Source organism: Aspergillus piperis (assembly GCF_003184755.1).
Source record: "Aspergillus piperis CBS 112811 unplaced genomic scaffold BO85scaffold_2, whole genome shotgun sequence".
Taxonomy (NCBI): domain Eukaryota; kingdom Fungi; phylum Ascomycota; class Eurotiomycetes; order Eurotiales; family Aspergillaceae; genus Aspergillus; species Aspergillus piperis.
Window position 1 is genome coordinate 83,270 of NW_020291592.1, and position 24,419 is coordinate 107,688.

The 24,419-nt window shown below is 48.7% G+C and overlaps 2 protein-coding genes across 2 annotated transcripts; both read right to left on the minus strand.

Moving 5' to 3' along the window:
- Positions 1 to 69: 69 nt before the first annotated feature.
- BO85DRAFT_444950 (putative leucine permease transcriptional regulator (SAC3)) lies at positions 70 to 4,769 on the minus strand. Its single transcript, XM_025659149.1, has 6 exons — positions 3,979 to 4,769; positions 3,726 to 3,905; positions 2,709 to 3,669; positions 1,602 to 2,564; positions 1,202 to 1,546; positions 70 to 1,141 (listed from the first exon to the last, which is right to left on the minus strand). Exons 1-6 carry the CDS (start codon positions 4,507 to 4,509, stop codon positions 495 to 497), a joined length of 3,627 nt encoding a protein of 1,208 aa, XP_025519442.1. The 5' UTR covers positions 4,510 to 4,769; the 3' UTR covers positions 70 to 494.
- A 1,214-nt stretch (positions 4,770 to 5,983) lies between these two features.
- Positions 5,984 to 7,802, minus strand: BO85DRAFT_483552 (uncharacterized protein; the record flags this gene model as incomplete). The annotated part of the gene is made up of 5 exons (XM_025663166.1): positions 5,984 to 6,723; positions 6,788 to 6,970; positions 7,027 to 7,449; positions 7,509 to 7,713; positions 7,767 to 7,802. The coding sequence occupies 5 exons, from the start codon at positions 7,800 to 7,802 to the stop codon at positions 5,984 to 5,986; spliced, it is 1,587 nt and encodes a 528-aa protein (XP_025519443.1).
- Between the last annotated feature and the right edge of the window lie 16,617 nt (positions 7,803 to 24,419).

The following is a 24,419-nucleotide window of genomic DNA, read 5'->3' on the forward strand; positions in this document are numbered from 1 at the left end:
CTTGTCCTTCATCAATGTCTCATAGAAGATTGACCGCTTTCTTGATACTATGATAGAGATATCATATCATCCATGAAAAGAACATCTAAATAAGATTCGGATACTGACTGAAGGCATAAAGAAGTATGCTATGTATGGGTATAAAAATTCTGGTTCTATTTCAATTCGCAGTGTGGAATATACAGCGCCAATTTCAACAGGATTCTGAGACATAGTCATGTCCCACCGAATGTGGAATCTCGAATCAAACAGTTCCAACCCACAAACCCGAAGAAGAATAGACACAATAAAGGCGTACATGAACCTCAAAACGCCGATGCTGAATGCAGTGGTATAGGGATGAACTGAATAGCCAGAATCACGGTAGGTCTCTTCAAGGTGAAATGGAATCAGATGAGATGAGTGTCGCATATCGAGCAGATTGCATGTGATTCGAAAACAGGGATGAGGAAAGAACGGGAAGAGGAAACGCAGGCCTAAGATCTACTGCCAGTCTAGCGAGATCTCCGTTTCTTGTCAGGAGTGAAATCCAACGGTTTGTACGCCAGACCCTTAGCTCCTGTCAGTCGGATTCGTTGCTCGGTTCGAGACAACGTACGGCCAAGTCCGAGATCCGTATCTGGGGCTAGCGAGACCTCATAGCCATTGATGTAGGATGATGATTGGGGGGACTGGCTTCTGGAGAATGCAACAGAAGATGATAGACTAGCCCCGGGACTGAAGGAAGAGCTTCGGGGCTCGTAGGATGTAGACCACCCATCGAGGAGTTTTGGTCCACTTCTTAATGATTCGGCGGCAATACGGGCAGCAGATAAAAGCAGCTCATCTTCGTCAACTTGAACCGATTTCGGCGCCTCGGGCTTGGGTTCCACCGGCTTTCTGGCGGTCATTGATTCGATCTGTTCCAGAATTGGAAGCTTTGGTAAAGGTTTCGTAGATGCAAGTGCCATGGACTTCTTCTGCGGAGTGGGCACTTCAGCTTTTTGCAGTTTCTGCGCTTTAGGTCCACTATCCACGAGTTTTGGTTCTTCTGGCTCCTCGTGGACTCGCTTACGTCCATTAGCTACAGTTTCTCGTCGTCTGTCAGCAGCTCCTTTCAGAGCGGATAACCACGCAGAACGCCGCGAATCATCGTCAGTTTCTGTAAAAGATCGATTAGCGGCACGGTAGCAGTAAAAAGCGCAAGAGACCAGGGACTGACCGGCAGATGGTTCTTCAACGGGCGTTTCAACAGATACAGGCTTGTGTGCCTTTTCCACCTCAACTGGCTGGGCTGAACGCTCTCCATCAATAAGGGCGTTCGTTGCCTCCGGTTCTTCAGCAGTCGATGAGTGCAGCGACTCACTGGGAATGTTATTGCTTGGGAGTGATATGTGCTCTTCTGCAACTGACGGTTCAGGTGAGACCTCTTTCTTGAAAGGAACAGCAGTCTTCTCATCAGAGGGGGTTGGTTGTTTCTCTTCGACTGACGGACTGCCCAGTTGGGTTTGGGACGCAGTGTCGGATGGCACACGACGCGGCGGGGAGAAGAAAATGCGGGATTGCTCTGAGAAGCAGTTTAGAAATAGACCAAGACAAAAATGAAGCGGGATAAGACATACCTTGCTTCTCCGAGGCAGATGTATTCGTAAATGGCGGTGATGCAGCTGCAAAAGGTTGTAAGGTTGTTTGAGGTTGAGGGGGGGTAGCGTCAGCAGAAGTTATGCTTTCGTTAGAGAAACTGAAGATCGAATTAGATGTCCCTGACGCGTTCGGCCCCTTTACTGTGCTGAAGGGGGTAGGTGTGGGCTGGCCAGCAGCCGCTACATTGGCTTTGTCGGACTTTGGGGCGAAAGAAACTGTAGGGGTACTGAATGGTGATGTCGGGGCGGTAGTAGTGTTGACGGCATTCGCGAAGCTGAAAGGTGTGGAAGTAGGGAATACGGAAGGCTTTTCTGTGTCTTGTGATGCAACTGGGCTCGGTGCAGGGGCAAAGAGGGTGTTCGGCTGTTGATTTGCGGGCGGAGGTGTGAAGGCTGTAATGCTTTCTTTCGGGGGGCTTTTCGATAGGGTGGATGACTGCATAACATTTGCAAAAGGATTTGGAGGTACACTTGCAGGTGCCCCAAAGGCATTGGCTGTGCTACTAGGAGGAAATGGCGACGAGAATGTCTGTTGCTGCGCACCAAAGGGCTGTGATGGTTGTGGAGTCGGATTAGGAGCAAACGCAAAAGCCGGTGGATGCGAAGTTTCAGGCTGTGAAAATCCCGTGAATGCGTTCTGAAGGCTAGATGCAGAGCTCGGCGAATCGCGTGGGCTCTCTTCCTGTGAAGGAGACCCAGCCGTTTTGAAGTTGAACGGTTGAGAGACGTTATCATCGTCGCTCACGAAAAGCGAGTCGTCATTTGTAGTCATAGGCGCGGGCAACGCAGGAATGCGCTCGGACAAATGAGATATATCGACCATTCCGAGATTTGCAGCTTCTTTGATGTTGAGGCCAAGGATGATGGCAGCCAGTGTTCTGCCTGCACGCTTTGACTCAACATGCTGTTCCGAGAATGAGTGATCTGACGACGGCTGAAAGGCTGTGGCAGTGAACAGTTAGTCGAGTTTAAGTAGTAGTTTCCTATAGGACTGTCATGGGGAGATAGCAGCCATCCGTGGATGCTGATGCGGACGCCACTTGACGGAATCTCGGAAGCAGAAGCGCTGTCGAAAGCAAAACGTACCGACTGTATCAATTGGACGACTGCCCCAGTTAAGATAAAGATCACCATTGGCGTTCTCGGCAAATTCCAAGCCTTGGTCTTCACAGAACTTGATAGTCTGTTCGTGGTCATCAAAGCAAAGAACTGTCGTCAGCTCGTCAAGAGTCCATTCTTCGTTCTTGTGCTGTTGGGATGCGGGATAGCGACAGTATCCTTTCCAGATGGATCGAATAGCCGTCTGACGCATGTGGTTGAAGTAGATCTCTGCAACGCAGGCTGTGAGATAGGAAACATTCGGCGAATCAATGATGTTAAAGAACCGTGCGTAGAAGCCTTGCGCGATGGCGTTTGGCCGCTTCGCATCGAGAGTACCCTGATACTCCCATGTATTCCCGGCAGCAGCAAACAATTCCAGGGCGATTTGAACCCGGGGTGAGTTCCTCAGCTCCGCGGGCCACTTCTGGACACGAGCCTCCAAATCAGGCCGTTGGTCATGAATCGAGAAGATTATATAGTAGGCTCTGAACTCGTCTTCGTTCGGAAAGGCGATCCGGCCTCTATTGTCATCATAGTAGTACATCAGTGACAACATCGTGTTGTTCAGCTGCTCGCGTTCCTGATGGCGATCAAAAGGCTCATCATTCGCAGGGCTCGACAGCAGATGTAGTGATATGATGTGGAACCGAGCAATTCTCTCCAGGCATGTTACCGCCATCTTCACATGGTCCTCCTGTGTGAGCTGCTGGACAGAGAAATCATTGCGGATTGAGCGAGTTCGGTCCCATACGAACTTATGGATAAGCCCAAGAGGCTCGGGCCCATCAATGACGTGCCGTATGAGGTAGTTCATGGTCTGAAGGAGGGTCTTGGGTGTTCGAATGTCTGACGGAAGCTGTTCATCATAGCCGGCTGCGGATCTTCTGAACCGTTTTAGCATCTTCAGTTCCATATTCTGTAGCGAATTCGTTGCGGGATGCAGAAACTAGTCACTTGGGGTCAGTACGATGTTAGCGACAGACTGGATACAACGAGACGTACCTTCTCGCTTTTGTCGACCATCTTCTGAACTATACGTTCCACTCTTTCGAATTCAGGGCACATGCTCGTACACGTGCCTACGGGTGTAATGGCTTGATTCAGGGAAGTTGGTTGATTTGGATCTGCCATTTGCCCTTCCCTAATGGCCTTTTCCCGTTCCTTGGTTCTAGCGAGTTTAAGCTGTTCGACATATGAGTATTGTTTGGAAACCCTTGCGCAATTTATTCATCCGACTATTGCAATCATAACTGACCTGTTCGTAGCGCTCGGTATAGCTGCTCATATGCGACAGTTCTTCGACGGGAACGCTGGATCCGTTATTGGAAGGCGAGGGCTGGTGGGAGGGCCCTTGGCTGAAACTTGTACCGAAGCCGACGCCATTGCCATCGAAGTTGGGGGCAGCAAAGGGCACCGGCGAGGCCTTTCCAAACCCTGTAGGAGACGCCTTCTGCTGCAATGTCTGGCCGCCAAAGGGCGACGAAGCAGGTGCCGTTTGTTTAAGTTGTGCGAAAGGCGAGGTAATCGGTCCTACAGAACCCGACGGGGAATCTGACTTGTTGCGCCAGGTATTGCTCGCTGAGGCAGCGCCCCTTCCTTGCCCCCGCCCAGACCTTGTTGCGGATGAAGCCCCTCGTCCCCGGCCTCGAACTTTGGTTTCGCGTGACGTATTAGCGGCTTTGGTTTGATAAGGTCGGCCAGATGGTCCACCGCGTCCACGTCCTGCTGAACCGGCTGGCCCATCTTTCTGGCCGAGGCCAGCAAAGGGATTTACAGGGCCGGCCATGTTGCCGTGTACAGCGGAAACGTGGACGAAACCAAATGTCCTCCAACAGTATGATCTTCAGAGCTTCTGAGTGGGGTCGTGAACAGAGATTCCGAGCGAGATGCGGACAACGAGGTCGTTCGCGAAACGGGCGTAGGTTGATAGATCGTAAAGCTATATAGCGCTATTGTCCAAGACCATTGACACGCGCGTAACGGAGAAGTCAGCTTTTGTAAAGACAGGACGACATTTGAAACCACATGGCGATGATATCATTTAAGTCAAGGAAAATCGCGAAGGCACGAAAACCGTATGAAAAGAAAGCGAAAATGTTGAAAGAAGCGAGAGACGCGAGAGCAAGCAGCGAGTGATGCGGTACCTTTAGAGGTTCGTTGACAGAAACTTGGAGGGCAGCAGTCGGTGGATGAGAGAAGATGGAGTACGAGCTCCTGGACTCCCCGACCTCCAAAGGCGTGGAGTATTCCGATACAAAGCGAAGCGCTATCTTATAGGAACCGAGCGACAGCTGAGCGCACGATTGCGAATGCAACAAGCTCAGATGCCGGATAATGCAGGACGGGACAAACCAGCGACGGACTACTGGCTGTTAGAAGTGATGGGAGGAGTGTCATATCTTCAGTCCACCGCGCGAAGCTCCGATTCATCGGCGGGACAGCGTCAATGCACGCTAAGCCCGTTCAAGCGCAAGCGCCACTGCCGCGCGCCTGATCGGAGCTCCCTTAATTGGTACATTTGTTGTCTGGTACTCTGTGGTTATTGCAAACACTCTAATATGTCCAATGTCGGAATTTACCCGACTTCTACTAGATCGTCTTCAATGCCTTTACGGCGATTTTTACCAAATTGCTCTAGGAACCAAGTTGTTCGAAGAAATAGATTGATTTTTGAGTCCACAGATAGAAAATCGTCACAAACGCTAAAACGCTGCTGTCACATGCCTCACACAAAAATTTCCATAAACTAAAAGATTCGCTGCTCCCATGTAGCACCCACCAACCTGGAATTTTTTCTTTTCTCCATAAGCGCCCAAGCGCCCTTGCTTCCCAAAGTCTATTCATCCGCAAACATACAATGAACCAAAACATAGACGTGCCTGAACCCGTGAGAGGTCACCCGCCGTCGGATCACGTCCACTATCCTCTTGGACGCCTGGAGATCCGCGAGGCATACACTGTCGGATAGTGCTGACCACCGTGAAATATGTATATAAGTATATATAAAACATCCCATAAAGCAGAAGACAAAAGAGAAAAACCAAAAGCAAAGAAAAAAAGATGTTGAAAAGAGGTGTCCACTCAGGCAATGAAAGAGCAGCCACCTCATATCGCACCTGGGAAAAAGCACGAGAAGAAGGGAAATGCTTGAAGATTCGAAGGATAAAAGCTCGTCATGGTCGTACGTATCGTGAAGTTGAGTTATCCCGCAGACTGTCTGGCTCTCAGACACAATGCGCGACTGCTGAATTTGCCGTTGATCAGCATTGGTGAGAATGAGTGAAGTGTGGATGACTCAGAGAACCCGTACGGAATAGGGGTCCTCTCGAGCTCATCGGCTCCATATACCCATGCTGATCGCGAGTAAAATCGGGCATGCCATGTATCTCTTCAGGGTGGGTAGCATATCCCAACGGATAGTGCATACGAGGCTCTGGGAGGCCATGGCCGGCGGCAGCTCCATATTCCAGAGGGCTATACAACTCCTCCCTGAAGGATGGAGCCCAGTGGTCATATTGGCTGACGGAGTGCTGCATTGGCACTGCTGCTGCTGCGTGGTGCTCAGCAGTACTGGCGTCCGGGAAAGGAGCCTGTGTCAAGTATTCGAACGAGGCAGCCTCTTCGATAGGTGTTATTAATCCTTGATTGGCGGGATCCTCAATAATCGCGTTGGAATAGTTACCGGAGTAGTCGCCCGATGACGTGAAGAATGTTTGATCCTGTCTCGCTGGCTCTCCAAAATTGTAAGACCCCGGCAAAGGGAAAATTGGCTCTTTGCCCTCTCTTAGAGGCATAGTTTGAGGCACTGGCAAGTCGCTGGGTTCCTTGATGAATGTCGCTTCGATTTCCTCAACTGAAGGAGTCGGGGTTGTGACCTCTTCCTCCGCCTCTGCTGGCTCCTCTGGCTCAGTCTTTGCCTCGGGTCCAGCGACGGAGTCGGCGTCCTTGTCACCCTTAGGGTGTGCTTCACGGTCCATCACGTACACGAGGGTTGAAGCATCTAGCACCAATTTAGCCTCGATCTTTTTTGAATGATGATTATGAGAATTGTGAGGAATACTTACCAATTTCACCTCGTTCGTATCTTTCCTCCATTCTGCGTACCTTGAAAATTTCCTCAATAATCGTGAATTTCTCCTGTTCCTTGAGCTGTCTTCTACAGTCGAATGCAATTTCTAGCAGCTTATCGGCTGTGACTCCAATGCGACCAAGCTTGCGCACGATATGGACCAACAGGTCAACTCTCTCTGTTGTACCTTGTAAGTACTGATGATCCGTAAGATAAGATAGGCTGTCTACTTACCCTCCTTCTTCAGATGATCTGGCTCCCTATGCACTACACCAGCCGGCCACCACTCAGGCTTCGTCTTCTCTGGGTCACCTTTGGTGCCAGGTGGCGCTCCGGGCTTAGGCCTGCCTCCGTTATAGGGATGCCTTACTTGCTTGCGCGGCTCGATGAACTTGATGAATGCCTTTGCAACAACGCGGCAGTTGACTTGCTGGAAGTGTCTCAGAGAAATCGTGTAGTACTGTTCCAATCGATCGGTATCACCGACTTCAAGCGCGATCCGGTTTACTGCAGCGCCAGACGGCGAACTTGGGAATTCGGAGCGAGGGTTCTGCGTAACTGGAACGGGACTTTCAACGTGGAGTCTACGTCTCTTACCATGGCGGTGGCAAGGGGCATCGTCGGAGCGGTCATAGCTCAGTGCAGCGGGGTTGATGCCTAAGTTTACTCAAAATTAGTTATGCTATATACCAGCCCTATGGAATGGATGTACTTACTTTGTAGTAGAGGCTTCTGGTATCCGACTCTTGCTCCAAGGATTTCCAGGAAGTTTTCTCGCACTTCGGACGTGAAGATAGTGGCGTGATTGTCACGGATCGATGGCGACTCCGACACGCGGAGCCTACCCATGTGGTCCAAGTATATCAAAGCATAGTGTGCGTAGGGCAAATTGATCGATGTACGCGGAGGGGGGAGCATAGTCTTTGGTCATCTAGAATTAGTAAACGAACCCTACATTGTATTTTGTTACTCACCGGAGCAGTCTCCCATCCAATACCGTCGCCTTTCATGGCGGACGAGGGTCTTTTCCCAAGCCCTGTCCTCGGAAGAGGAGAGTTGAATACCATAGTGGCCCTAGGGCAGAAACTTGCACAATTGTCGGGGGGGTATGTATCGAGGTTGATGCGTTTGGAGACGAACCGGCTCTAAAGCACGAGTTCAAAAAGGGTAGGAAGAGTCAAGCTTATGACTCTGTAGGATGAAAGAATAATTCTCCGGAAGGTGGCGGGGAATGTGCTCGATTTGTAGGCGTTTCCCGAGTCTGGTGATTTAGTGTTTGGGTCAAGGAGCTGCTGAAATGCCCCAGATATAGCAGTTATAGTGCACTGTCGACGTCTGCCAGCCAGTTAGTGTTTGTATTTCTTTGAGGACCAGCTGTTGAGGTAGTCTATTGGAAGGGAACAAGCATGCAGTTCCCAACCGGTGTTTGAGGCATTTGTGTGCTAGACAGGAAGTACTATCACGCAAACATCCTCCATGCTAAGGACATGTTTGGAAAGGGTTGCATAGCAAGCAGCTACTACTCACCTAGCCGCAAAATCAAACACCACCGGATGGCTGACAAACAATAGCTGGACGTTCTATTGGTATAGTAGCTTGCAGGGAAGCTGCTAACAACCGGTACTGGTGCACTAGACAGTCGATCGAGACCCGGTACTCCCGTGAGGAACGATGATCACCCAAAGTACTTCTGCCGTTGCGCCGAGATATTGTGAAGAAGGACGGTGACACAAAGATGTGGATGTGGATGTATGTTAGGTAGTACAAGGTGCCGAAGAGGATATAGTCAAGGCCGACTACTAATATTAACGGAAACGGTTGAGATGTGAAGCAAGCGAGGCCAGAACTATGCAGATCCGATCACGAATGAGAGAGAGGAGAGTGATGGAGGAAAAGTGAAGTCAGGAACAGGCAAAGGATCTGGATCTTGAGGCCCTTAAGTATAAAGAGGAGAGGAAGAACGGAAAAGGACTGGACTTTCTGACGACTGGGGACGTCTCAGGATTTCCAGCCTGTCTGCTGTCTGCTAGATAGTAGTAACTGATGGATCGAGATTGCATCTGAACAAAAGAACCCAAATCCACTTTCGTGTGCATCGGGGGGGGCCCCTCCCCTCCCTTCGGGCCATCATCCTCTCGATCCCGATTTGGCATCGCACTGGGGACGTGTGGTGGGATCCCAGCAGCATGGATAATCCTTGAATGTATCAAGCCGAAACACTAACGGACAGCTGCTACTCTAGAAAAGCATGGATAGAATCTATTTTACCCATATGCCGCTGTGTGTTTTTGGTAAGGCCGTGCAGTATTAGGGGGAAAATACTGCCCTTTCTTTTTTTTCCTGTTGTGGTTGATTTTATTCTATTTTATTTTATTTTATTATTATTTTTTTTTCTCTTTCGGTTATAATAGAATTTATTATTATTATCGTCACTTATTTTAATTTATTCCTGGATTTTATTTTTATTTTTATTTTTCCCCCTCCGCATATTGTATTTTCCCGTTTAAGAAATGTTTTATTTTCAAGATTTCTTTTTTTTTCCATCGGCTGGGACATACCTATTTACCCTCATTCTCCATCATTATCGTCCCGGCACAAAATAAAATTGATTAAAATAACTAAGAAGGCATTTCCCACCCGTCCCACCACACGGAAATGTCCATCATCATATTGACAAAGCATTTCGATTCTTCTGAAGATAAACATCATTTAAAGCACGTACTTTAACTAACTGCCCCGACCACTTACCTGACTAATACTATCTGTAGATCGACCACTCCGTCGGGGCTGTGGCAGCTGGCCCAGGGCTTTGTTCGGAGCGGGCCACTCACAAGGACACCCGGTGGCGCATCGATAATTTGATTGAACTCCACAACCGAGAGAACTACGAAACTGAGGAAGCATGAGGTTCGTGCGAACTGACTCCAAGGTTACTAAAAGATATCTTCAGTTGCGCAAGTAATACCACTTACCACTACTACACAATCCCCACCAGTCGTCCTCTTGAGCGGGTTGATGATCATCGAGGTTCGCTAGTGCTGGGGCAGCTGGCGGGAGGAGGAGGGGGACCGAGAATTACCCACTACTATGGAGTACTACTTACTAGATGGTACTATTAGGTTACGGAAGGCGTATTCATACCATGGGCTTGGGCTGAAAGTACGGAGTACACTGTCCGAATAAGGGAAGAAGAACGGGGAGGGACTAGGGGAAAGCCTGCCAACCGTCACTCCGATCTTTCATGACTATCTGTGTAAAACGACTTGTGCTAGCAGGAATAATGATAACTTAGCCCGTTCACTAGCGTTGAAGTTGGCTCAGGAGAACTCCAACCGCCACCCAAAAGACCTGAATGACTTAGTATCAATCGGATACTCTGACAGTGTACACTGTAACAGTAAATAGCTGCCGTAAGTAAAGTACTTACTTTCAGGGATGGCGTTCCCGGCAGGCCGATTCAGCGCGGGACTTTTGGCACTCGCAACTAGCTGTCATGATTGGCAGATCTCACACCCACCAAACTGGAACCGGTTTTCTTTCGCCAGCGACACGCGCTTCCCGTCATTTCAGTCCATGTACAGAGTACGAAAATTGGACGTTTCTGTAAACAACCCAGTATTTACCATTTAATCCTCGGGAAACGTCTGCTCTTGCCTCTTACCCATCCCTGATTGCAGAGTTGTATGAAGAATATCCAACTGCTGTGGTAACAGTGGCAAGGACTCATTGGTACAATGAAGTGTCCATCGCCAACACAGTGATTTTGAAACCACAGTTGGCGCAAAGTGTATGGAATCCATACCCCTGTACATAGGTAGTAACATGCGATACAGGCCATATTCGGCTCTACTGTAAATCACGGAAAACCCCCTAATTAACCATTCTCCTCGAACGGCCTGCATATTCTGTATGACAAGAACGTATTTGAGATAGGACTCAGCGGATACTGGGGGTAGGGGAAAAAAGTTAAAAAACACAAGAAATCCCGATTACGCACAGGCCGCGCATATCGTCAGGGCCGTTCCACCCAGCTCGCGCTTGGGCCAGACAGCAGGAGATCATCTGGAGCACGGGAGTATACGGCGTAACCTAGATACGAAGTCCATACTTATCCATTGGATCTCTAGGTGAACACCATGTATGACCTGAATTCTCGGTAAGACTGCTGAAGTCGAAGCGAGTGTCCGACAAGATTGTACGAATCCACAAGTTAGTAACTATTCCTGTCAGCCATGGACATCATATCCGCGCGGCACCGTCGACCTCCTCTTCTTAGGGTCATCAGCAGGACTTCCAGGAGAACTCCGCTACCGATGTACTCCGCACATGTGTAACAACCTTCACAAGTGCGCTCATTTATGCGCATCTGAAACATTTGATCATGACAGCAACTGTGAGTACTTCTTTGAATTGTTGATCGATATCGGACTCGCCGAGTTGCCGCCACCACCAGCTGACTGCCCTTTGTGCAGAAAGATATGCAGCGGATGCATATAGGTCCTGATACTAAGCTGGTTGATCCAAAGATACAAAGTCCGGGCGACGACGTCACATGAGTTGTATGTCTATGCCAGGGTCATCATTGTCACGGACTGAAGCTCTCGCTTGTCCTTGTTTGATTCAGTTTAGAATGAAAGCCACGCCCATTATGGATTGTTCTGGTCCACTATGTGTACATGGAGAAGTACGGTAATGTGAAAAACACAGCCTGGCAGACCCAAAATGACACGATACACAGAGCAATGAGGCAAATAGAATACACCAGTTACATGTACTGACAAATTACGATAGACGGAAATTGCGAAGAATCAAATAGCGGATCTAGAGAGATGTGCCCCGAACTAGTGCCGGTGGCAGGTGGACCAATAGCAGGCTACGGATACTATCCGTACCAGGACGATCTACCGTCTGGAGGAGCTTTGGCTTGCGCATGGCCCAAGGGACTGGAGACGGAAGAATGAGCTAACTTGAGACAGTACGAAGTAGTAGTGCTTTGAGGGGGTGAAAGGGTGGATGGCTTTTAGTAGAGGAGCTTTCCCGAGCCGTCAGGATGTAAGGCAAAAGGTTCGTGGAACCTAAGTACTTAGTTCCTACTGATGTGGGCTGTCGGGGTATAGTACTACTACAGAAGTTGAGGGAAGCAATATAACTATAACGCCTAGTGTGCAAGTACCTGTCGTAAATAATCTCCGATTGCTGGGGTAGATGGGGACCACAATGACAAAAGTATTTGGAATTCGAGGGTAGCTTAATGCTTTAGCACCACACAAGCACCACAGTACCCAGAGGATAGCCATTGGGATGCTTAGTATGGTATACCATGATTCCACAACAATCTATAGAGACCCTCTATTATACAACTAAATCTTTCCTTTCCTCCACTGGCTTTCGATCATTCTTGCCGCGAGCTATGTTAGTAACACGCCACCACATTGCCGGACAAAGAAAGCAGTCATAGCAGACCCAACAAACCAGATGGGCTGTGCAAATACCTCCCGGAGCGAGGACTTTCTTCCTTCCTAACGTAAGTACGGTGTACATTAAGCGAATGTTCGGGCTGCTGATCTAACTTTCTATCTGCGACGCTCCCGCGCCCAGGTACCTGAACCGTGGAATTGGCGACGACGATAAGAGAACCCGATATAGTGGCTTCACGTCAGATCAGAGACCCAAACCCCGTATTAGGGCCAATCCAAGACCACGTCCACCCGAGACTTTAATCTAACTAATGGCGGGCGGTACTTTGCTACGGGGTTAAGATTGTCGTTCGTCTGTGCACTTTCCCTTCTGGGAAATCAGCAGTGTCAATGCTAACAAGAACGATGTCTAGGCGTGCGGAGTACCTCTAGGTCACGGTCAGTCAGTCAGTAGCAACATCAGACGAACGCCTCGTGTAGCATCCAATCGGTCTACGAAAGTACCTTTCTTCTGCTTACGATGATTGTCTTCTCTTCAGCACCCAAGTTGACACTAATTCAGAACCTTGACGGCCACTTACGTACAGTATTCGCTATGCGCACAAAAGAACCATGCCAGGGACAAACAGCTGCAGAAAAAAATTCCTTTTTCCCTCATTGTTTGTTCCTAAGCCAATGGGGAACAACTGAGGATAGCAAAGACAGCCGATATCCGAATTGAATACTCCGTCTCGACGATCGTCGTGGACGGGGCCGAATATTCAGTCAACATGATGAGATAGTGTGACAGGAGACAAGTTCACAGTCTGGCGAAACATGATGGCGGTATCAAGTCCCCACAGAGAGTTCCTCACAACGACAATAATTGAGACCGAAGTATACCCGTTGTGTTTTGGGCGAGATTCCCATATTCCCCGAGCAATTGCCCGAAGTACTGGCTTCTAGTAGTCTGTTTGACTGCCTAACTACTAACACATTCTCTGACCAGAACCAACGAGCTGAGCACTAGCTAAAACATCACGCAAATAGTCACGCCAATCTTAGGGCGGAGGAGCTTGTCATCCCTGTCTGCCTGGTTCTCGGAAAGTGACCGCCAAGCGGGCAGGTGACCCCTTTCATTCCTCCTGGCCGGCTAACCCGAGTCTAGACCTTTTCATAATACCGACACCAATCTCAATTACCGTCTCGCAAATATCCTGACTGTTTTGATGAGGTGCGCTGTGATGCAATGCCATCATATCAAGTCGCATTAGATGCTATCGCCGTTCGCAACGTGGCAGCGGCAATTGCACACGAGCCACGGCGCCTTGCATTGAACGGTGTGCTACACGGGCCATGATTACAGGCAGAACCGGTGGGAGAGACTCACCGCCACGATATCGCCTCGGTCGTGGACGGCATAGATGCATATGGGCACACCAATGCTTTCTCAGTTGCAGGGCCTGGATCCGATGATTTGCCTTGACGGCTATATGGTAGCAACCGGTCTTCTTCCCGCCTGGGCCAAACACCCCTCCCAGCTGGATATGCCTTGGGCTCTCGCCATCGTTCCCAGTATGGTAGTATTGGTGACATAATTCCCGCACTGTCAGGAATATAAGCCGCAATTACCGCTACGCAGGCCGGTCTCCTTCACTAATCACTCGCGCTCTGCACCGAACAGAAAATGGAAGTGCCTAAGGTAGGTACTAAATAGTTACCATCCAGACGGGGTCGATCCTCCAGTCCCGATCTTTGGGACTCGTAGGGTGTTTTGCACGCCTAGCGATGGAGGGTAGCAATGTGACGACAACAGTGGGGGGGGAGAAGAGGAGAGGGAGGAAGAGGGGGGTGGGGGGAAAAGGTCATGCTGGGGCAGGGGAGATTAAACATGAGATTAGCCCCGCTGATTGGCCAGTAGAGGACCTGTCAGACCTCGGAAATCCCTTACTCTGTTATGCTGGTTGTCCACTCAGCATTTCAGCTACTGGGGCTTCGGAAGTGGCTGGAGCACACCATGCCCCAACAGGGGATAGACGAGGGGCTAAGTATATTAACCCAGGAACCTCCTAGGTAAAGAGAGGCTAGACTGCCTGTATCTGGCTGAATATTGAAGTTACACCATTATTGAGAATTTCGCGGGACAACTTCCTCGGAGAATTTCAAGACTGGTGCCCGGTAAGGCAATCTCTGCGATGATAACTGGAGACACAGCCGGTCAGCCTGACGGTCTGCGAGGCGGTTGTTAGGAGCGGGGAGGGTCAGTTCCTGGAGCTAACTAGTAGTAGTCCGTCCACTTACTTTGTACAGAGTAGGATCCTTAGTACTTAGTAAGTCGGACGCCGACCTCCAAGCATTCAAAAAAATATTCACCCGCGATAAGCAGACCTTCCCGCAACTACTTTGGTACATTGGGCTGATGCCCGCTCACGCGGTATACCCGTATTTGGCATGATCAGTGAGACCTACGGCGCCTAATCCCGACAGGATAATTTGGGGCCTTTTTGGGGGGAGGGGAGGGGGGAGGGACTGTGCGGTGGGTCCAGCGATACCTGAAGAAGATACTCGTCGTGAACATATGGACATGCCACTTACATATGATACCTAATGGACAGACCAGTTTACACATGTATATACAGTAGTAAGTAGGTAATTATACTAGAAGTGGCTCCTATCAAGTAGTCTCATGACAACGTTTTGCTGCAATGCAAGAATGAATGAGGAAACCTTGCAGCCGATGCTTGTCCCGCGGCGTGAATTCCAAGGCTGATGATGGAACAGAAACAACTGAAATGCTACGTCATGGTCCCTCCTTACAAAGCAAGTAAGTGGGCGACGGCCTTCAAGGACGTCCAGCAAATAATAATATCTAGCGAGGGGTAGCGCCATGATAGACAAACAAAATAGTATATTCGTACAAAGGAAAATCCGTCAAAAAGGTGCCCAGCCCACTTGGTGTCTTGAACTAGAACCCATCATTGAGGATTTGGGACCGAACTAATACCGCTAAAGGGTAAGGGCCGTATAGAAGGGCCCCCACCCGAAATCAAACCCCGTACTTTGTTACCCCCTGGTTCCTTTCGGAAACGAGATGATTGTCTGTTTGTCTGTCTGTCAGCCTGTGCTCAACTCACCAAATACTTATTTACTAGCTCGCTACTCTCTCGGTTAGTGGCTCCCCTGGGTAATGAACGCGCTTTGATCAAACAACCTCCCGGTCCTGTACGTATCGCTCGGTAGATGAGAATTGTGCTTCGTTTCGCTCAACTCTCATGGTATTGTAATATCCCCGAACAAAATACTGCCAATATAGGCCAAAAAATAATAAACCACCTGATTGTCTATCATCATCAGCCATTCACCAAGCGCAACTCCAAACAGGGCGGGGGCGCGGCCCGGGGAGGGCGGGTTGAAGGTCCCAACGCTCGTCATGGAAAAAGCAACTATAAGGATCGGCCGTCAAAAAGCCCTCGTAGGCTGACAGCAAGCAAATCCCTGCCATTGCTTCCTTCTATACGAAGTACGTATGTATTGTTGTTATTGTTGTCACTTCCCCCTAAAAGTACAACAACCAACTTGCTGTCAGCACAAATCTATCAATCAGCCCAAGGCCGGTCCAGACTCCACTCGAACCGATCGATTCCTTTTCCCCCGCCTCGCTGATAGCCATTTGTTTTCCCTTGCTCGAGAGATCGTGCGTGATTATTGGAGGTTCGTCCTGCAATCGTTCTTGATCTTCCAAGAACCGATCCTGTTTCCGGGGGACCGAGACGTGACCAGGGCGTCTACTTCTTACAGGCTGTTTATATATAGACATGGTGGTTAGTAATTCGGGTATTACTACTACAGTAGTTAGTAGTGTCGCAAAACAACCGCTGCCAGACCTGACGAATGCTTGACAAGTTGCAGAACCGTTTGAGAAGAAACTAAGGGTCCCTGAAAGCTGCCACATAAATGGTATTACGGATTTACGCTGTAGTACTTAGTAGTACTACTAGAATACTCCCTCCCATCGGTCTTTTGGAAAAACAGCCAAGGACTTTCTTTCGAGCAGCTTCAGCTCCCTTCCCTTCCCGCCACTCCCCCCTCCATTTCGCTTAACGCTAATCGCTTCCGGGAACCTTAACCCCCATCCCAAGACCGGTGTGTACCATGGGCCAGGTTGATGGGATAGAATCCTTGCTACGCCCACGGCCTGAGCGCTGAACAACTTATCTTATGACACCCAAAGCACCTCAGGCTCTGTGAGATTAAAGTACAAATGCCACACCATGATTCGCGACGTAATCCTAGTCCAAGATCGATGTTTCAGGGGGGAAGAGTGGAAGTGTAAGTTCCAGGCATAGGAAGAAAGTAATGATACATCCTACGATTTAGATCACCAACTATCTATCAATACTACTTACTATGAGTATAGTGTGGTCCACGCACAAAAGCACCTAGATATCATGGCCCCAAACCAGCCGAATGGTAATTTTGAGTGCATACGCCACCTCCCTTCATTCTTCTTCCTGGATTAGATAGCTACTAGCAGTGCTTAAACTTTTCTGCCAGTGTTTCAACAAGCTCACAATCGATTGTCCTATTTGGAAATGAAAAAGTCGGTTTACACGATTCCTGGCACGCCGCGTACCATTTTCTTTGCACGGGCATTACAGGTCATAGGGAGGCGGGAAGGGGAGGGGCAAATCGCAATCATTACCCTCTGCGGATGATCGAAAATGAGATCGAAGTATCGTGAGTCGCCATATTCCCCCCCATCTCCAGGTTACTCGCAGTTGATGTCTCATAGATCATCTTTGTTTGAGGCATATCTCCCGACCGGGCCGAGCCTCTGCAGAGCAACTGCAGGCAAAGTGGTAGGTAACTAGGTAAGAAGTGGTGATTATGGAGATGATGACAATTCCATCACGGGAAGGCCCGGCCGGACCCTCATCGGTAGATTGATCCGCTGTACTGCCGAATGTTGTACAACATCACTACTGTAGGTCTATTATGGAAGGGAAGGAAAAAGGAAAGAAAGAAAAACACCGTTACACAAGGGAAAAAAATAAAAAAAAATAAAAATAAAAGTGGGATGACAGAAAACGTTATGGAATATTATCCGATCCCGGGAATCCTATGAGAGTTGCTTGAGAAAAGGGCGGCTGTCATTTGCCCTTACAAGAGCAGACAACCTTGTCACTACTACTACTAACTGAAGTAAGCTGTGGGGTAAATCCTCAGCAAGCCATACTGAGTGAGCTTGACAGTGACGATAGTACCTGTTGCATGCAGCACACCGGGTTACACCCCCAAGTGTTCCTACATAAATTATGATTTCATTTTATTCTAACCTAGTTTATTTTGGTGTTTCTTCTCCTGCGCCGGAAAGATCCTCGCGCGAGGGGCATGGCAACGAGAGCAATAAGATGAGCGTGGTCATCTGAGGACCGATAAACCCCGTGCACAGGTTCGATTTTGAATTTCGGATGTCTCCCACGGATCAAGGTGTGGAAGGTGTCTGACCTGCCTACCTGGGTCTAGTCGCAGTGTGTACAACTCATCGTTCAAGGTTGCGGGTATCTGCCGGAAGACCCTTCTGAACCATGGAACCGCCGACATAGTCGCTTGAACTATATCATAGCTCCTACACGCCAGGCATAGTAATTGTGCTATTCCGACTAGACCAATCGCGGTGGCATAAGACCTATGTCATCCGAGGGCTAGCATTTCCTATCTGGGTAGGCCTGTCGTGCCCGGAAAAGAACAGGTGCAGGGCTGTGGATGTTGAGGAAACTACCATGATCCCAGTCCTTTCCCCACCAAAAACGACTTCTGGTAGTAGTAGTACTAGGACTGTCATTATCGACGAGTCGTTTTGCCGGGTTTATCTTGTCAATCCGTGGTTCCGTTGGCACTACGACGAAGTACTAACCAGCCACGCCCACATTTTCTCAAATCGGCCCCGATCGAAAACTCGCCGATTGGATTGTTTCGCATCTAGCTGGGTAGATACTCCTCTGGCCATAGCATTCTGCAACTCTCCCCATGAGGCGTACGCCATGTGTTTGGCGCCACGCCTTGGAAGCCTAAGTAATTGACTTTGGAGACTTCGTGTTTCAAAACAGAGATGAAGAGACCCTACTAGGCTGTAATTGGTAGGATCAATGATCCAACCAGTCCGGGCCGGATGGATCCTCCAATGACTCGCGTGGGCGGAAGACCATCTGCAGCTGTTCGTTAGTCCCGAACCTATCTTTCTCAGGGGATCCCTGTCCCAGGCTGATGAGTGGCCGAGATGTCAACATGGTTTTCCGGGATGTGGACCCATTGCTGCAGCCATCATACAGCAGTTGACTTACTTACAGGCTGGGCACGGCCTACCCACTCTCTCCTCGCACAGTGGAGTCCTCCTGCTCACCTGGACTGGTCAGAATCATCCTGATGGATTCGTTCCCAAGACCTTCTCGACGAATGAGAGCCCAATCATGCCAATCGGGTGGGAAATCGTGTAGGGATGACCCAGGTAACTGGATGCACGGTGGAAGTTGCTGATCATGAATATCACACTTTGCCTATTTGGTTCGCACTGTACGGTGCCCGAAATGGACACTGGCCATCTATGGAGTAAGTACAGAATGATTGCCGCCGGATTATGACCGACCGATCAGAGGGACTTGCATGCTTTACCTGTCTCTCATCATGATCAATCATCACCACCACCGTCACCAACATCTACAGTAAGTGTGCAGTTATGTAGGTAGTACTCAACGTCAAACCCCCACACGCATGCCCCGATCATGTCCTGGCAATCAGAAACAGCAGGGATGTTCGATCTGAGGCATCCGCGCGGCGTCTGGAACAAACTACTGCCTCATCATCTGATTTATCTCGCAACGAGCACCATTCCCAACCCCCCCCCCCGATCTATTGCCGGCCTCGTCAATCTCCTCCACCCTTACTAATACCCACACGCGTAAGCAATTTAACACACACACACACTTACACTTGTGTACGGAGTACACCCTTAGGTATATCCGGTTTTCTCAAATCAGATCAACCGCGTAAGATTCGCTGGAAAAAATATCCCCGGCGATGGGATTCGCACAACCCCCTCCGATCGCGATGCCCACACATTACTGGTGCAGCACTAACGACGGATCCGATTGACTGATGCGCCAATCTACGCAGGGATTTCAAAAGATCATTAGTACATCGGTCGTCCCGTCCGCTTGCTGCCTCGCTCGCTTTTGTTCGGAGCTATGCACTAGATAGTCTACGTAACTAAGGACAACGACCACTCATTGTGCACGTCAACAATTAAATCCCGGGTTTAGTTAAGGAAGAGGAGGAGCTGAAACTTGACCGACTATTTGTCCGGGAGCGCGGTTGCTTTCGGATAATGAATCCGCAGGGGCCAATTCCCCGCCATGAGCCATTCTGTCATTCAATGGTCGCAGTTGGAAAGTACCTACGGAGTACTAGACCTTTTGTGCCAGGTGCTCAAGCTTGCGATGATGAACAATCCCGCTTGATGAAATCAGGAATTACTCTTGAATATTGGTCAATCGCTAAATGCTTACTAGTACTTTCTAACCTAGCTATCTAGGGTGTACCGCGTTTGGAAGAATCTTTACTATCCTATCAACTTGACGCAATATGTTTGTCTTGAAGTAGTACTCAAACACCGATCACTCAAACACCGCAAAATCCACGGAAAGATACTACTGTATACATCCGGCAGGTACGGAGAACCACTTCGGCCGACAGTTCCATCTCCCAGTTGATCCGTTTCAGATAACCCCCTCTTGGCCATCCGTACCTTTTCTCCATTTCGAGCGACAATCACACCCACCAGCAGGGGTGCGATAGGTTGCGTGTGTGGGCGCTGACAAACGAACGGAGCGGATCATGTTCCTTGAGGCGAGACAAGAACAACTTACACTAAGGAGACAGAAGACAGGGTTCTCTGGGATCCACAGGGTTCATTTCCTGGGACCCAAAGTCCTATGCAGCAAACTAACACCGGGGTTCCTGGTTCGTACCTTAGATAAATGGCCGGGAAGGAAGAATTGACCGACAGATAGAAGGATACTATGATTTGTTTTGTGCGTGCTGCAGCAAAATGATGATTGTGGCTGGCGGGCGCGGGTTCTGGGTATGGGGTGTATCCCGGAATACTACTATGATGACTACATTTCGTCGGTGGGTGCTTATAATAATAGCGAGTATTATTGTGGTGTACCTAACATGGTTACTTTATTATTATCCATCTAGTTCATTTCCCTTCCTTCGTGCTAACTAACTAAGTGCTGATGGATGATGAGGGCCTCGCTGGGCACGGAGATATTGCTTGCTTGGGCAATTGGCATCCGGGTCAGGGGAATTCGGGGATTGAATTTGGGGATTCGGGGAGATCTGCAACGAGCCAAAGGATGATGCTGATGAGGAGGATAATTGGCGATCAGTTGAAGGTTACTACCTAGTTAGTTAACCAACTATTCAGGTAGTCAGTTACTGTCAGTCAATCTGTCAGGAAATAATTTCAATTAATACCCTTATTCAATTACGTGATGCTGCTTAAATGAGTATGAGTATGGTCTCTAATCGCTTTACTCAGAGTTGTAATAAATTGATTACTATACCTAGGAGAAGAGATATTAACATACGTACCACAACTTAGTGTATACTCCACATCTCCAATATTGCACTGCATACGGAGTATTTCGTATATAATTTTACGGAGTACTTTAGTATCATTATCACAGCTTCGTCTACTAAGCGAAGCCCCAAACCCTGAAAGAACACACAACGCAACACAACGACCACCACAGACGGGCGTGTCAACAAACCACCACTACAAAACCTGGATAGTAAGTAACCCGCGGGGCGGGTTGGACAAATGAGCCATGGCCAGCTGTCAAGCTCCATTCCCGGTGGATGCTCTCCGGTAGGGATATCCTGGACAATGTAATTGTCTGGCCCCGTCGAAAACGGGAGGAAAAAACGAAAAACAGAATGAATCCTTACACAACGCACAACAAGCCTGTGGCTCTATCCACACCTACTGTTGTCCCTGCAGACAACTTCCCTTCCCATGGCGTCGAGAATGTTCAAGATGAATCCGTAATTCGTCTGGACTTCTTGGGTCGACTCGTCGGGAACTCCGCCCACCGTCGACTGCTGAACCATGGTTGGCGTCTCGGGGAAGTTGACTGAGTCTCCATAGATAGTTCTAACGGCCTGAGCGTTGAGCCCATTGCGGCCAGCCACTGTCTCTCTTTGGTCTATTCCTACTACTCCTTACTCACTCTTACTATATTTACACAGCCGTCATCCTGGTCTGCCATGAGTGTATAGCCGCTGTCAAGCGCTCACCCCCAATTACTTACTTAGCTAGCCACCCACAGCTGTCAAATATCTCGGAACACAATGTTTGACTATAGTCAATTATTTTCTCGGTTAAGATACCAATTTAATTCCCCTCCTCCCAATTCCTTTCAATCCAACACCATTCTCGCTTATCGCTTGGCTAACTAGCTAGCTCTCTCACTGACTTTCCACTAACTCCAATTTAAACACAATCCTCATAGTCTAGACACCTGTGCCCCGTCGCCACACCCAAATCCCGCGACCACTCAATAACCAGTCGATCCGAAAAACTAGACCTCCTTCCCTTCCCCTTTTGAGGTACAAGTCTCGAAACGAACTTGCCCGTCCCACGACCCAAAGCGAACTACCATCCAATCCGTTCGTTCGATTCCCATGCACGCCGCTCAAAGTGGTCATCCTGTGGATCGCGCCATGAGCTGAGTTCCGCGATCCCTCGACCCGACGACCAGGTCCAGCAAGCGGCGCGGCACTTGGCCCATGCAGAACATCATCGTCATCGTCATCATCATCATCATCATCTCAGATCCGCCCTCGTCTAACCAGCAGCTAGCTTAACTATCGCAGCGCTTCCCCCTCTCGCGTCAATAGGGGGCGTGCACTCATTGGCGCAGTCAAACCCCGGAACAAATCACCGTGCCCACCCTGCTGCTTGCCTTCCAACCCCCTCAGATCTGAAGGGACTTCCGCGAAAGTTTACCAATTGAGATATGCTTTGGTAGCTCAGTTTTCCTGGAGTTTATTTCGCGGAGTTGGTTGTGGCTAGAGACGGCCTTCTCGCCGCGATACTAAACTTCCCTGGAAGGGTCTGATTGCCACACTCCCCCTCCCTCCCTTTTTCTACGATTGCGATCGGTATCTAGACTAGGCAGGAGTTCTGAAGAAGGCTAATCGATCGATCGCGCGCCAGTACTCCGTAACCTCATCGACTAATCGCGACGACGACGACGATGATGATGACGATGCGCGAAGCAAGGAGGGTAACTTTCTTTCACGGTCCTCCAGCAAGCTAGCTTATCATGTCACTTACAGTAGAGCGCATACAGATAGGACTTTGTACTCGACAAATGTCCGCACAAGCCCCGACCTATGGTAATCCCCAATGCCTGTCCTAAGTAGTGGGGTACACAGGCTCAACAATATGCCAGGCTTCTCTCTTCCAACCACGTAGACACAGCGAAGTAAACTGCCTAATTATGAAACCTGGAAATATGCAGACACATCGTCAAGGCGCCAATTAAGCGCCGCCACAATCACTCACCCAAGAAACCTAGTAATACTCTTCAGCAAGACCGTCAAGCTGAAAAGCGCATATCCGCCACTCGCCCCCCAATCCATCAATTCAGGCTAAAAAGATACTCGCTATCAGCCCTCACATACTCCCGTTATCTGAGTAGAGTAGTAGTACAGTACGTACGTATATCTGTGGCAGTGCAGAAAAGCCCCAGCAGCTAGCCAGCGGCAACCGAAACAACAACACCAAACCAAAACTAAAAGGGTGTTCAGCTCCGCCCGCTTCTCCTCCCTCGGTAAGTCAGTTGGTCAGTTAGTTAGTTAGGCCAGGTTAGTCAGGTACCTGGAACTAGTTGACTATTCGTTGTTCTTTGGGTTCTTCGAAGTACGTATGTAGTGTACTGTGGAATATCTAAGAACCTCTTGGATTTCTCTGCTGTTATTTCTCACCGCCAGTTTGGGAACCCCTCATTTTTTTTGCCCCCATGGACAACTAAGTAGGTAACTAAGTGATTCGCTTATCGCAGTGGGTTGTTAGTCAGTCAGTCAGTCAGTCAGTCAATGCTTGCAGCAGTAAGTAGGTAGGTACTACGTAGTAGTTGTCAATTAGTTAGTACTTGGTTATTCTAGACTTCGGGGGTGGGTTGGGTTGGTGGTCACTTGTACATTTTGATTTTGGTCTGTGGTTTTCGTAGATATTAAGAGTATCGGGCTTTTCTGTGGTGATATATATATATGTGTGTGTGTGTTAATATATACTTTTCTTCGAAATGAACGAAATACTAGTTGAAGACAATATAACTTATGTTACTTATATACTTGAGCAAGTAACGGGATATATATAAATAGATGTATATATATGAATATATATTTATCCCGCTCCATCCTCACATCAGCAGTAGTATTAAATGATAAGTATCTCATGACATGAGAACCAGATCAAGGTAGTAACGCATAATATGCTGCTACTATACACGATCATATCAGGCCTCAACAAACAAACTCTATCTGGTCCATGAACGTGCTGGCATACCTACTACTACTACTACTACTACTACTACTACTACTACTACTACTACTACTACTACTACTACTACTACTACTACTACTACTACTACTACTACTACTACCACCACCTAGTACTGACCGTAAGTATATTCACACTCGTATCCAGACAAACCGCCAGCCAGCTTCGAACGCCACCATCGAACTTCCAATACCACATATATACATATCTCCCAATGACACACCCACGAGGAGGAGGAGCCCAAGCACGAGCACGAGCAACTCAAGCACCATCGTGTATCTATCTCACCGTCAATTCAGATCAGATAAAAAAAAACCCTGGCCAGGACACAGTAACGACGCCACCTCATGCAAAGCTTCATCAGGGCGGGCTTCGCTTAACTATGAAGATGAAGTGAGTGAGTGATACCACGTAGCAGATGTCATCATATATAATAGTACTAGTTACTAAGTAAGGTATAAACGATCCAAAGTACTTGAACAGAAAGAACCGGTACTTTCCTACTACAACTAGTAGTAGTTAATACGGTCGTTTTCAATCTATCTTGCAAATACTATCAATACTTTCAATCACTCAATATCTGCCTGCCTGCGGTGTTT

Bases quoted from the DNA above. Each gene is read 5' to 3' on its own strand.
- BO85DRAFT_444950 (XM_025659149.1), bottom strand. From the start codon at position 4,509: ATGGCCGGCCCTGTAAATCCCTTTGCTGGCCTCGGCCAGAAAGATGGG. The intron at 3,906-3,978 runs GTCAGTTATGAT...TATGTCGAACAG, and splicing joins ATACCGAGCGCTACGAACAG to CTTAAACTCGCTAGAACCAA. The intron at 2,565-2,708 runs GTACGTTTTGCT...TCACTGCCACAG, and splicing joins TCGTCCAATTGATACAGTCG to CCTTTCAGCCGTCGTCAGAT.